General features: G+C 40.8%; 1 protein-coding gene across 1 annotated transcript in view; it reads left to right on the top strand.

The window, feature by feature from the left end:
• Nucleotides 1-13688, top strand: part of TMEM266 (transmembrane protein 266) — a 62940-nt gene that overhangs the window by 34705 nt on the left and 14547 nt on the right. Inside the window, exons 8-9 of the mRNA XM_062000461.1 lie at nucleotides 7688-7878; nucleotides 12449-12461. Of these exons, the coding sequence (XP_061856445.1) occupies nucleotides 7688-7878; nucleotides 12449-12461 (204 nt within the window). The remainder of the gene's footprint in view (nucleotides 1-7687; nucleotides 7879-12448; nucleotides 12462-13688) is intronic.

Genomic DNA, 13688 nt, shown 5'->3' on the forward strand with positions numbered 1-13688 from the left:
CCAGCATAGCTATACATCAAGCACAAAGAAATACGGCATTGGCAGATGAGTAAAGCTGTGAAAACAGAGCAGCTTCTCTCCTAGCTTTCAAATGTCATCATCTATGGAAAAAATGGGCTATAGAAAAATGACAGCATACTAGTCCCTCTAATTTTACTGTCCTGACTTCCTGCCAAACAAATGTCTCAGCTGTATAATATGAGTTAAATGTACTAATTTGCCTCAGCAACATAAGACATTGACACAAGTACTGCATCCCTCCTTGGTAAATTATTAGCTTCATAATTCAGTCAAGAGCAAGTTGTCAGTGTTATAATATTAACATTGTATACAGTTATCTGGTGGAAAAAATGTCTCCTAATGGCATTTAATGTCTAAAATTCTGCCAGGTTTTTAGTTTTTCGTTTGATCATCTTTGCTGACCTTTTTTAAAGGATTACTTATTTGTGGAGCTTAAGGGTGGTGTCTGTGTTTGAGTGGAAACTTGCCTACAGTAGTCTGGCTGTTGTCAGATCTGGAGCACTGGCAGGGAGGGATTCCATTTTGCCTTGTCTGTGTGTGCCACCCCTGTCACAGGCAGATGGCTTTGCTGGGAGCTGCCCAAAGGGGTTGGCCTGTTGCCTCAGATGCTGTGGCACACCAGCACCAGCCCAAGTAGAAAGAATGGAAAATCCACCATGGTTGCCTGCATCCCACGAGTGTAGATCCTGATTCATCCTGAGACTGCATCTTTATGATGACACTGATGATTTGCATTTATTTTATAATTATAGACAGGGATGAAAACATTTCTGTTAGAAAGAGGAGACACTTCCTTTTCTGAGATCCTGTGTTCAGTTTCTTACTGCTTTGACTCTTGTTGGGTGTTTGGGATTGAAATTCGCAAGCTTTGGCATCTTGTGCAGATGGAATTATTTTAAAAGTTTCAGACAAAATATTTATTTCTTAAGAGGAATTAGGAAAAAAAAACCTGTTGAGGGGATTTAAATGAAAAAGAAGTGTTAAGCAGTTCTCTTGAGAAGTCCCATGTCCTCCACTTTTGAAGCTGGTACTTAACACTTGACAGGCAAAGATGTAGTTCCTGCTTTGAAAAATAAATGCAGGAAAGATGCAACCTCCCTTCATCTTTTTGAATTCTCTTTCTTTTGTCAGTTGTATGTTTTTTTGGCCAGTGATAGGGTATCACAAATATAAAGTACATTTCCATTCCTGAATGACATTGGAGACCTACTTTTGCAAACATGAAAACTCTTTCCAGATGTTGATTTTTGGCTAGCCATACATCAGAAAAACAGAATATATTTTGTAAATTATAGTTGCACGGACCACTGCTTTGTTCTCTGTAGTACCCCTCTGAAACTGTTTGAATACTTTGCTGCTTTATTTATTCTTTGTTGGCCATGAAAGAAGTCATTAAAGGGACTGGAGCATGAGGACAGTCAAGGCAGAAAATACTGAAAAGGCTGAGGTGGTCCTACAGGACCTGAAAAAAACACAAGAAACATGAACAATCACAATAACGGGGATTTTAAAAAACAGATAAAAGGTAAAAAAGTCTCACTGCAATTACTAGCAAAAATGTGACTGGAGTGTATTGCTGATGGTATTGGTTTAACAGAATAACTTAAGCTGCAAAATGAAGTTGCAAAGTTTCATTAACAATGCAAATTCCAGTTAGGAAAAATTGCTTTTTTCCTCTGGAATCAGTTGTAAAGGGATTTACTTTTCTACTAATAGATCTCTTTACATGATCTTTTCTGACTAACTTTAATGAAAGTCATTCACCTGAGTACAATCTGGCCAAGACTATGTATTCAGCCTTATCACAGGAGCCTCTTTTCTGTCAGCTCTTATAGAATTGACATTTTCATCATTCTTAAAGCTGCAACAAACTATGGAAGCTAACATTTCTTTTTTTATCTTGGAATATAATTTGTACAACAGCTGCTAGTTTAATGACAGGGCTATTTAGCTGGTAAAATTACCTATCAGAGAAATAACTTATGTTATCCTTTTGCAATAATTTTAATTTATTTCTAACTACTAGTCATTTTCTTGGTGAATGGAAGGCAGCCAAGGTCATCCTGTGTTTCATTCTGCCCGTAAATCATTAGTTTGCAACTGTCTCCTGATTTTTATTGTTACCAACAATGGCTAAACTAATGGAAATAAACATTGGATTGTATCCCAGTGGCAGATGAGTTTTAGGGCAGGGCATTCTGTACAGACAGCACTAATAGAACGGAGCAAAGTTATTGCTCCTGCATTAGAGACGACTAAGCTTCTGGTGAAAATGCTCATTGATCTCTCTGAAACTGTGTCAATCATATTCTGTTGCTAGACTATTAAAGGAAAGTACTGTATGATTCACTGCTCAATCCCTTTAAAAGTCTTACATGCATGTTGTAAAATAACAGATAGGATAGATGGCACATTTTACAGAACCAGACATGTAAACAGTGGTGTTATCTAGAGCTCTGGGTAGAGCTCTGTCATTTTACCTGATTATTTATAAATAAGCACCTAACCTATTCTTTGATTGCACAGGTGTTCCCCATAGTTTTCTGCTTTGTTTCCTGCCAAAATATTGCCAAGTTTGTGCTACAAGAGGGCACGGAACAAATTTTGAAAACACTAGGAAAGTTAAAGTTTACCATCGACAAACTTTCTTTTCATGCCTGACAACCTAATTACTCATCTGATGTGAGATGTTCTGTGTCTCCTTTTTTTCCGTGGTAATAAGTGTATTTTCACAGTAGCCGTGTGTATTACACCTTTATTGCTGTCTTCAGCTCTCTCGTGGGAGGGTGTAGCCAGGCTCTTCTCGAAGGTGCACAATGATAGTACACAAGCTATCTATGTGCACAATTCCTATTCAACATAAGAACAAACATTTTCACTAGGAGAATGGTCAGGCACTGGAGCAGCAGATGGCCAGGAAGGCAGTGGTATGTACAACCTTGGAGATACTCAAAATTTGACAGGCTTTTAGCAACTGAAGCTAAATGGACTTGCTTTAAGTGGGACCTTCACAGGTCCATTTCAGCCTGGATTCTGCTGTGATTCCATGATGTTTTCAAATTACTTTTTCCATTGCAGAGTATGTTAGGAACTTCTTGATCAAGGAACCCACCAGAAGTTAACCAAGTATGTGAAATGAAAGAGAATGAATGTTGAAGGTGTCTGGGTAAATAATGTCAGTAGCAGACTCGAGTGGACCAATGCTCAGTCTGTAAATATATAGAGTCAGGAGATGGTGTACTTTAGTCTCCTTGGTGGCGATCAGTTACCTTCCACAGAACAGCATATTTTCCCCTCATGATATGCATAGCATTACATCCCTCCTTACAGGCTGAAGGAAGGATGGTCTACCTGAAAATAGGAAACATGCTTTTTTCAGTATGGTTCTGCAGTGTGTATTTGAGAGGCTGAGGTCTACATTCAGGTAGCTACATGAGCTGCTACTCCAAAGACAAATCTCATGTGTTTAACTTGGATTAGAATTTTATACTTAAAAAGAGTATTATATTTTATACTTTTAATTTATTTAACCTGCCTTGGATTACATGACATGCAGTCAGAGCAATCTCATTAGCTCTTTTACACATTAGAACTGCCCGAGGTCAGTGCTCAATGTGATGTTCAATAGGTAGAAGCACCTACAACGTAATTTGCTCATGCAGCCTTCCATTGAATTACACCTGTGAGGAACACCCACTTCTCTTAGATGTAACCTTTATTTTTAGTGGGTTGCTTTTAGTGGCTAAAACTGTATTCCAGCTTCTACAGTATCTTGGGATACATTTTAAGTAATATAACTGGAAACAATTAATTTTTAACTGATCTCCTGAGTAGGCACATGCCTTTTGTTAGCAAAAATCTGTTTCTTGTTTAACTTTTCCTAGATACTTTATTGAATGTCCTTTCATTTTCTTAAATCAATCCTTATGACACACGGTGATTTTTTTTTTTTCCATCTCACCCAGTCCCCTTCTGAACATGCTAGAGACTTAGAAGGTTTGACTTTGCATTAGGAAGCAGTACATTGGGTCAGGTTTTGGCTCTGTCTTATATTCTGCTTCTGTGACAGAGTTACAGTTCTGCATCTCTGTGGAACATGTTGTATGGATCACTTTGCATCAATAACTGTGTGTGGGAGTGAGACAAACACAATGAATACTCTGGCAATAAAGATGACAATTACACACAGAGCAGATATTTCATTCCGCTTTCCACTGTTTTGATGACTACATAGACTTCACAGCAAACATGAACGGGACCCGGCAGCAATCATCTAAGGTAATGGAAAAGTCAAAGGGAGAGCCTGTGTTAACTAGCTGCAGCTGTGTGGTTTTGTAGGCAACATCAGTTTCTGCTCTTATCTTTCTGAACTTGTCTGTGTGCTATTATTCACCTTGCACATGATATTGAAGTCCAGAGCACTGTGCTGCTTTACTGTGCCTAGGAATTTAATCCTCATATCTGCTCCAGACAGTCTCATGTTCAGTTTTGGATTTTAGACCAGCTGAACTCGCTCAATGTTAAGAGCTGAAAATCAGACAAGCATGTGGATTGTGTTTGCAGCTAGCAATAAAAGAAGGTTCACATATCACTTAAAAAGTTGCAAGTCCTAAATACATTTCTCATCCTCCGGCGGTGAATGAGGGAAGCGTTGCATGAGCCGAGACATCAGGTCTGGGTTTCAGTTTCTGCTAGAATGTGACATTTGTGCGATCTTCATGAGCAGGTGCTTCCTGTGCCGCTGTGGGCACAAGCCTGTATTTCTGCTTTTCCAACATAAGATGGCAGCAAAGCCCCTTCTGGTTTTGACATTACCAGCGAGAATAGCTCTTTCATCTCAGTAAATATGGTAGTAATTTTCTCTGTGGATTTCAGTTTATCATACTGTCTATGCGACTGGTTGAGATTCAACCAAGGTGGTAATTTTTCCCATATAAATAGGAAATAAAGAATTGTTTGGACAAAGTGTAGTTGTCCAGCATGGTGATCTCAGACAGCTACTTGATCCAGCATGCCAGGCTACATAGTTCATGGCTTGTTGGTAGAGCCATAATAAACAATAAAACTTATTAACTCATCTGTTAAAAACTGGATGGTGACTAGGCATGGACAATAATCTGTGGGTATTTGGAAACACGCATTATCCATTGGAACATGTAAGTAGGGATCAGAAAGTCTGGTCCCTTCCACCGTTGTTGCTGTAGGTTCGCTGTTGCAGGAAGGATAGCATCATGTGTTTCCTTTTTCACATCTGTAAAATGCAGGAGCTTCTTTCAAGCTTATAAATATTTAAGCTGACTAAATTTGATGTGATAGAGAAAAACAATTGCTGAACTGACTTGTAGGTAGTTTTAACTATTTGTGTTGTAAGTTTTTTCCTTTTTTTTTTCTCTTGCATGAAAAAAGAAATGGCATCCTGCCTCCAGGCCACAGTTAAGTGTTTCAGTGGCTTAGAATTGCTTCTTTGTCTGACACATAGGAATGCTTTTGAAGGATGAAATATGAAATGTAGAAAAACAGTAATGATGCTGTATTGCCTTTTTGTTTGAACTAGTCAAGTAGATATGGTTAGACAAATTTTAAAAAGATAAACTTCAGATTTATATTTTGCCTATCATGTTTGAGTGCATTTCTTCCTTTAAACCCAAGGGAGTGTCTGAAAGGCTATCTATCCCCTTTAAAGGTGAAATGTAAGATATTTTGGGATTTCTTTTTTTCTCTTTTTTTGAAGTCAAAGAAAAAAACCTGAAATTCTGTGTTGTGAAGTTGAACTGCAGACAGTCCTTTCACAGCTGAATGACACATTCAGACTGGCACCTCTGGTATGGCATGGGCACGTGAAACCTCGGGGAGCTTGAGACTGGCTGGAAAAAGTTATCAGTACCACTTTGCTCCCTTTTCCTAGCTGATAGGTTAACACAAAAGCCACCATCTGGGATCTGCCATGGAGATTTCATTGAAGGAAGCGAGGAGCAGGGCTGGATTTTGACATTTGCTGATACTACTTGGCTCCTCTGACTACCACTATTAGAGGATCTTTGGTTAAGAGCAATGAGAATTTCATGCAGGCAGCTGTCTGCAGCTGCCAGACCTCTGTCCATTGATTTCAAGACAGAGAAAAAGCTATTTGCTTTGTTAGATCTTTATATTAGGTGATTTGTATATGATCTGCAAAGCTTAAACTGCCCTTTTGCTCTCGAGATGTAAGTCTTGCAGTGGGCCTTCCAGTTACTGTAGTTCTTTCTCATGTGCTCTGGAAAGCAGATAGTCTCCAGATGTGGCAAACTGGAATCTCTTTGTATTTTATATTATTCTGGTTTTTTCTTTCTAAAAATTGCAGAAACTCTGCCTTCTTTCCCCTCCAGTTGCTTACTTCTTTTTCCTCCAGCTTGGAGGAACTGCTGGACTCTGCAGCATGTGTGGGGTTTGCGCCATGTGTGATATGGACCATGGCGAAACAAACTAGATTCCACTGACAGATTCCAAAATCTGACAGCAAAGTATATTTGAGTCAGCAACTGAGAGGCAAGAGCCAGAACCAGCTTCATTTAGCCGACACGCTGTTACACACCAGTTTTCAAGCATCGAGGTGCTAATACCATCCCTGTTGTAAATGTGGAGTGACAGGTGCAGTGTGGCTTGCTGTAGCATCGTGCTCTCTGATGGTTTTTCAGGTCTTGAACTATGGGAGGCCCAGCAATGCTAAATTTTAAATGTCTTAGCCTATTACTCACCTCATTTGCTTTTCCCTCTCAGACTCTCTGTAATTAGACATGACTTGGTCACTGCTATATTACTGATCCCCATAGCTGTGCTGCGTGGCGAAGTGGGAGGACAATGAGGTTTTGTAGTGCATATATAAGGTTTTAAAGCATCTTAGTGAGGTTTTTAGAGTGCATATGTAAGGTTTTAAAGCATCTTTGCAGCCTCTATAGAAAAAAAAAAAATCTTGCATTGTGGAAGATCTGTGACTGTCAAACACCAGAGAAATATGGTGTGTCTATCAATCAGATTATACCTGGTAGCTTCTGTCTTTTTGTTAGGTGTCTGCTTTATTACAGCAGTCATCAGACAAATCCCCTTCTGACTGCAGAAAGTCATTAACTGTCTCATATATTTGAGGGGAGTGGCCAGAAAAGTAGCAACCTTCCCCAGGGTTTTCTGTACACTGTTGAGTACCAAAGATTTCAAGCTGGAAGAGGATTGTGGTGTCTCTCTGCTTTGTCCAGTTAGCAAGGGAGGACCATTCTGGGTACTGCTTAGAGAACCCCTCTCCACAGAAATCTTCATTACAAAGTTTAGCAGATTAGGGATGTTTGTCATGAACCTGAATCCCTAAATGCTTGTTAAAAGTGGTCTTCTATAAATATTTCGTTTGATTTGAAAGTTATTTAAAAGATGTCCAAAACTGTATCTTCAGGATGTAGACATGTACAAAATAGAAGACTAGAGGCAGTCATTGTTTTTAGATTATGTGAACAACAGTTGGGTTCACAGGGACTCTGGGAAAGCATGTGAGCTTTGACTCTCAACTCCAACCATTGTATTTGCTGTCACCAGTCTATAGCGGCTTAGTGATAAAGTGAGTAATAAGTCCTTATCTGTAGAGTATAGACTCTGGACGTCCTTATATGACATTAGTATGTGGTATTGTTTTTATTTCTAGTTTGAAATCAGGCAACTGAGGGCCCACCTTGCTCAGCAGGATTTGGACCTGGCTGCAGAGAGAGAGGCTGCACTGCAGGTCCCACATGTGCTGAACAAACAAAGCAGCAACAGGTACAAGGTGGTAGCAACTGAAGATTCAGATGATGAAGCCACTGAAAACATCACTGAATTGCGACCTCCACGAGGTGAGTGGTGCCTGTGTGCTGCTGCCTGCTGATACAGCTCATCCCTTACATGGAATTCTCAAACCTCCTAAATACCTTCATTCTAGTAGTGAATTGATTTCTTTCCCTGGAGACAGCATTTTCCCATTTTTGCAAAGAGACTGTGTGTCTGCTTCAAAGTCATAGAAGCTGTTGTGTTTGCAAATTCTGAACAGAGACAATAAGATCATAGAATGACAGAATCATTGGTTTGAACAGACCTTTAAGATCAAGTCCAAACACTGCCCTCACACGGCCAAGCCCACCGCTAACCCATGTCCCTCAGCACCTCAGCTACATCGCTTTTAAATATCTCCAGAGATGGGGAATCCACCACCTCCCTGGGACAGCCTGTGCCAGTGTCTGACAACCCTCTCAGGGAAAAAGTTCTTCCCCATCTCCAATCTAAACCTTCCCTGGCACAACTTGAGGCCGTTTCTTCTTGTCCTGTCACTTGTTACTGGACAGAAGGGACTGACTCCCACCTAGCTACAAACTCCTTTCTGGTAGTTGTAAAGTGATCATGTCTCCTCTCAGCATCCTCTTCTCCAGACTAAAAACCCCCAGCTCCCTCAGCCACCCCTCATAAGACTTGTTCTCCAGATTCTTCCCCAGCTCCGGTGCCTATCTCTGGACATGCTCCAGCACCTCAGTGTCTTTCCTATAGTGAGGGGCCCAACGCTGAACACAGCACTCTGAGGCATGGCCTCACCAGTGCCCAGTACAGGAGATAATCACTGCCCTTGTCCTGCTGGCCACGCTATTTCTGATACAAGCCAGGATGTCATTCAACCACTATCAACACTCCCCCAGTCCTTTCCCTCCAGCAGCTTTCCAGCCCACCTGCCCCAAACCTGTAGTGTTCAACCACCTGGGGTGGTTGTAGCCCAAAAGCAGGACCAGGCACTTGGCCTTGTTAAACCTCATACAATTGGTTTCAGCCCATTGATCTGGCCTGGCTAGGTCCCTCTGAAGAGCCTTCCTGGAACTGACTCTGGAAGAAAATTACTGTCATATATCTTCCCTGGTCCTCATGATTATATCCATCAAATGCTAAAGAGGCAGGAGCCAAATCAGACCTGGCAATGGATAATCACTTGGAGGTAAAAGCAGGGAAAATGAGAAGAATGTTGAAAACCAATTTTGGTCTTTGGCCAATTGCATTTCTCTGGTTTAGAGAGGACCCATGCATCAGCTGTGAGGCTTGTCTTGCCTAGGGACTCTGCTCTCACCAGGTTGCTTAAAAATGCCAGTGCTGGACAGCCCAGCTCTGGTGCCAGAAAAGGAGGGACGCACCGTGTAGGCAGCTCCTGCTTGGATGTCTAAGTGCCACATGATGATGGTGGAGAGAAGAATCCACTGATGTTACTGATCTGAGTAACATTTAATGTGATATTCCAGAGGAGATGACACTTTCTACCTTAGTGATGTGTTAGTCTTCCTTGGACATTTTAGTAGATGAGCAGTATGTGAATATATCTGAGTTTGAGGTTTGCATGGTATTTTTATTTTGGTCAAACTCCGTAGAGTTCAAGGTACAGAAGTACTTTAATCAGAAGATTTAAGAGAAAAAGCTCACCACACATTTTGAAATGATAATCTTTTCCATCCTCTACACAGTAATGGAAGCATGTAGAAACTGTTTTTTGTTTTTTTCCTCTTTATAACTGTGGCTAACCACAGTTGTTCAGCCATTAATTATTCCTGATTTGAAATTGTATTTAAAAGCAGAGAGTTGAGCAGAACGCCCCCTAAAATGCATTTCCCCCTTTTTTTGTAGTATTTCAGAGGTTTCCCCAGTGGTTATATTATAATTTATGCATGTGTTCCTTGAGGGTTACATTTGGAACTGGAGAGTGTTTGCACATTATAGGGAGGCTTGCTGAAATTTTAGTGCTGTAGAGATTCGTCTAAAAATTCTTCTGTCCAAGGTATTAATTCCAACATCCAGGTTAACACAATTACTCATTGTTTGCATCTCCCTGTAAAATGCTGGCCACACATGCAGCTAAGCAGACACCCAATCTTCAGGATTGATTATGTGATTAGAGAAGTTCATGCTTTTCACTGAAAAAAGATGTTTAGCAAATAAGAAAGCATGCATTACCTGTCAAGCAAGTATACATGCTGAGTGTACAGAATTAACTTCTGATTCCCAGAAGTCATCTAAAAATACTGAAATACAATGGGCCTGATTAAGGTTGCATGAGAAACCACAATAATATTGCCCAGCAATAACATTCAGTGCTTTAGTTGACAATCCAGGTAAAAGTCAGTTAAAGCAGAGGATTTTGCATGTAATTTCCTGGATTATTTTGCAAAGGCAAGAAGTAGTGGGCTACCAAGATTTTGAATCTTGCACTAGCAATGCTAGCTTAAAGATTGCTTCTGTATAAGCTACAAGATCTCAGAACCTCACCTAACAGCTTGAGAAGGCAGTTAACCCTGAGGAAGGAAGATTGTGAGCCAGCCCTGCCATCGTTCACAGCACCAACTTATACTCCCAGTAATATGCTGACTGTTGCTGCAACAGCTTTTCACCGTTTTCTTCATCTACACCATAGCCATTCTAACCAATACATAAACCAACAAATCCTGTATGTGGTATGTTGGATGGAAGAAGAGCATGTCTTCAGCTGAAGGTGCCTCCATTTGCACAATGTGGAAGCGGTCTGTGTAGTCAGTGTAGGATCTCCCATATCTCTGCCTGCTCAGGTATGCAGAATACTTCTGAGATGTGGCTCTGCAGAGCACAGATGATGGACATGTTTTCTGTAGGTCATTTCTGTGTTTTCCTGCTTCTCAAACGCTGTGCTTACACTGGTTGTGCTGTCTTCAAGGGCTTTCCACACCACTTGCTCTGCCTGGAGCTATAAGCCACCAATGTTTTAACTCCTGATTTTTGGGCCAAGGGTTATGTTTTGTAAGTTACCCTCTGTGTCAGACCACGTTAGGAAGTGCTTTGGATCCATTTTCTTTAAGTTGTGTTTCTCCTCCTTAAAGATTCCAGAGCAAAAACTGCAGTTAATCATTCTGTGTGCCACATGGCAGTTGTGAGCTTTGAAAAAAAATATGCAGTTGCCTGTTACACTGACTAGTTGGAGGAGAAATAAGGGACCAGGTTGCTAATACTGTTAAAGCTACAGTTCAAAGCCACAATTTAGCTGTTAGGCCAAACAGGCTCTGTCTGATGTGCTGGCCTCTTATGCTTTGGCAAAGTATTACCCCTACATGTAACACCTGAGGGCAGGGTGATTTAGATTTGTCAGCCTTCAAAAAATCAGCCCTGAATTCAAATTGAAGCCAAACCAGCAAGCTTGAGTTGGCTGGAGAACATACTGCATGAGAAAATGGGATATTCCATCTCAAGCTAATCTTATTTCCCCTGTCTATATTGAACAATAGAAACATTCAGTGCAGAATACTTTACCACAGAGAGGTTGTGGAATAAGAAAGCATTGAGACTTTTTACTCATTTCCCTACCTGGGAGTTTTATGGTATAGTGCATAAGTTAAAGCTCCTCAGGGGCAGCTGTAGTTTGTACTCTGATATTTACACTGGATTTTGTGCAACCACATACTACAGCATTTGGTGAAGGAAGTCAGATAACTCCAGCATCACATGGTACACACAGCACCTCAGAGACTTTGTGTAGAAACATGCACTTTGGCCTGCACCAGGAGAGTACTGGATGTGCTGGCTGATTTGGTAGCTTTCAATGCTTTTTCTCTTTGTATGTAAAGTGCCTTAATTGCTGATATGAGACAGGGAGAGGCAAGAGCTCTAGTCAGAACGTCAGTGGCCTTGGAAAGTGTCCCATAACTCCCTAGCTATTTTTTCATGCCTCATCTTGAAAGACCACTTCTTCAGACTGAGCAACTGCAAGCTCTTTGTGGCCTGGTCAGTCCTGTACTAATTCTCTAAATGAGCTGGTTGCTGCCTCACAGACTTCTATCTGCCAGAGCAGTTCACCAAGAAACCTCCTAATGTAGTAGGAATAACTGTGAAAAAATGTATGGATATGTGGTATTTGCTAATCAATTTTACTAAGAAGCGGGAAAATTTTGACCTTGAACTTGCTTTGAATAGAGATTTTGTCTTGCCAAGATAATTGATCTCCAGCACAGACAAATGTGAAGGCTAAAACGCAGGCTTCAGCACGCAAGCCAGAAGGTACCATTATCCACACTAGGAAAGATGATGGACTCGAGAAGGGCAGGACTCTAGGAGCTATAAACCCAGGGCAAAGCTGTGACATTTGCTGCATTGTGAGCACTTTACTTGACTTCTCTGCCTCAGTTTATAACAAGCTTAGGCTGAAAGCTGTTGCATGTGAATGCACAGCAGCATCACTAATGATTTTCAGGACCATTGTGGTCAGCCTTTCACTAAGAGCAAGGTAAAGATACTAAGTGCTGTCATCTCCTTTCGTCTTCCCAGGGATTTGACATAATGGCAAATATTATCCTATCTGTTCATCTCTAAATTATAAAGGAAGGGTTTTTTTCTCTTGCTAAGTTCTTACCTTGTACAGTCTGTAACTGGTCATGGTCAGAATAACATTGAAAGTTTTCTGCTCCTGCACAAATCATTTTTAGTGTTTGGTATACAAAGTTCCAGGCTTCAGGGAATGCCAGGTTCACAGTGCCCCACACAGCCATTAATACATCCTTCCAAAATTTATTATTCTTTAAACTCTCCCATAATATATGAATTAGAGTCCCTAGTGGAAATTCCTCATTTTCCTGTGTATATCATTTCAGTTTTTGAAATTCTACAGCACTGCCATAGTTTAAGATTAATATGCAACCCTTCTATTCCTTTGAGCAAGAGCTGGATCCTAGCTCTGTTGGTTCACATCACAGAAAGCTTATTTTAGCTCTTCTGAGTCAAATTTCCATTTTTATGGGGTTAGCAGTAAGTCTTTTGCTTTGGGGAACTGTTGCAATTTATGATCATGCTTGGAGAAAAGTAAAGCTTGCCCTTCCCATAGGTACCCACTGTTTCATAAATGAATAAAATAGAATGCTGGGAGGGAAACGTGAAGAATTCTGGAGCTTCAGAGAACTTCCCTTAAGATTATTCATAAACTGTCTGAGATGGCAAAGCAGGGCTCTGGGAAGGATTTTGTCTGTTGTTCCTTGCAAGGCAGTCTGAGCTGGTTGAACACTTTCAAACTCTAAGCCAGTTCCTTTGGTGAGCATCTGTTAGTGCTCCGAGAGCCCTGTTACTGCAGAACAATAGATAAAAAATAGTTTATGGTTGTTTGCAAATGTGGAAATGTATCTACTTGATGCTTACTTCTGGAAATGGTTATATCTGAAGTGCACTCCACTCCTTCATTATACTCCATATATCCATGGAAGAGTGAGGATTTGACTTCTCTGGAGGTGCCTCTTTCAGGCCTTTTTTTGTCTGGACACTGATCATCCAGGCAGGAATCAAAGGAATTAAACCTTAAGCAACACTTACAAAAACGTATGTGTAGGTACTGGTTAGACTCTTGGATTTCATGTTCACCAAATAGGCAGGGTAGAAACTTTTCCCTTCAAGAAGTCATAAGCATTCAGTCATGCATGTGTGGTTGGAGTTGTCTCCCATCATTAATGTGAAGAGGTGTGAAGACATTGCTGACAGGTAAAGGAACACAGAGCTGTAACGTTTTCCACTGTTCAAGCATGCAGCGCCTTTCATAATAATCCTTTTCATAGACAGACCGTGCTCCATCCGACAGCGGTGATGCATTTTGCCCTCTACCACCATTATAAGTGTTCCAGCATCTCACTTTTCTAAAT

Source organism: Colius striatus, chromosome 7 (assembly GCF_028858725.1).
Source record: "Colius striatus isolate bColStr4 chromosome 7, bColStr4.1.hap1, whole genome shotgun sequence".
Lineage (NCBI taxonomy): Eukaryota > Metazoa > Chordata > Aves > Coliiformes > Coliidae > Colius > Colius striatus.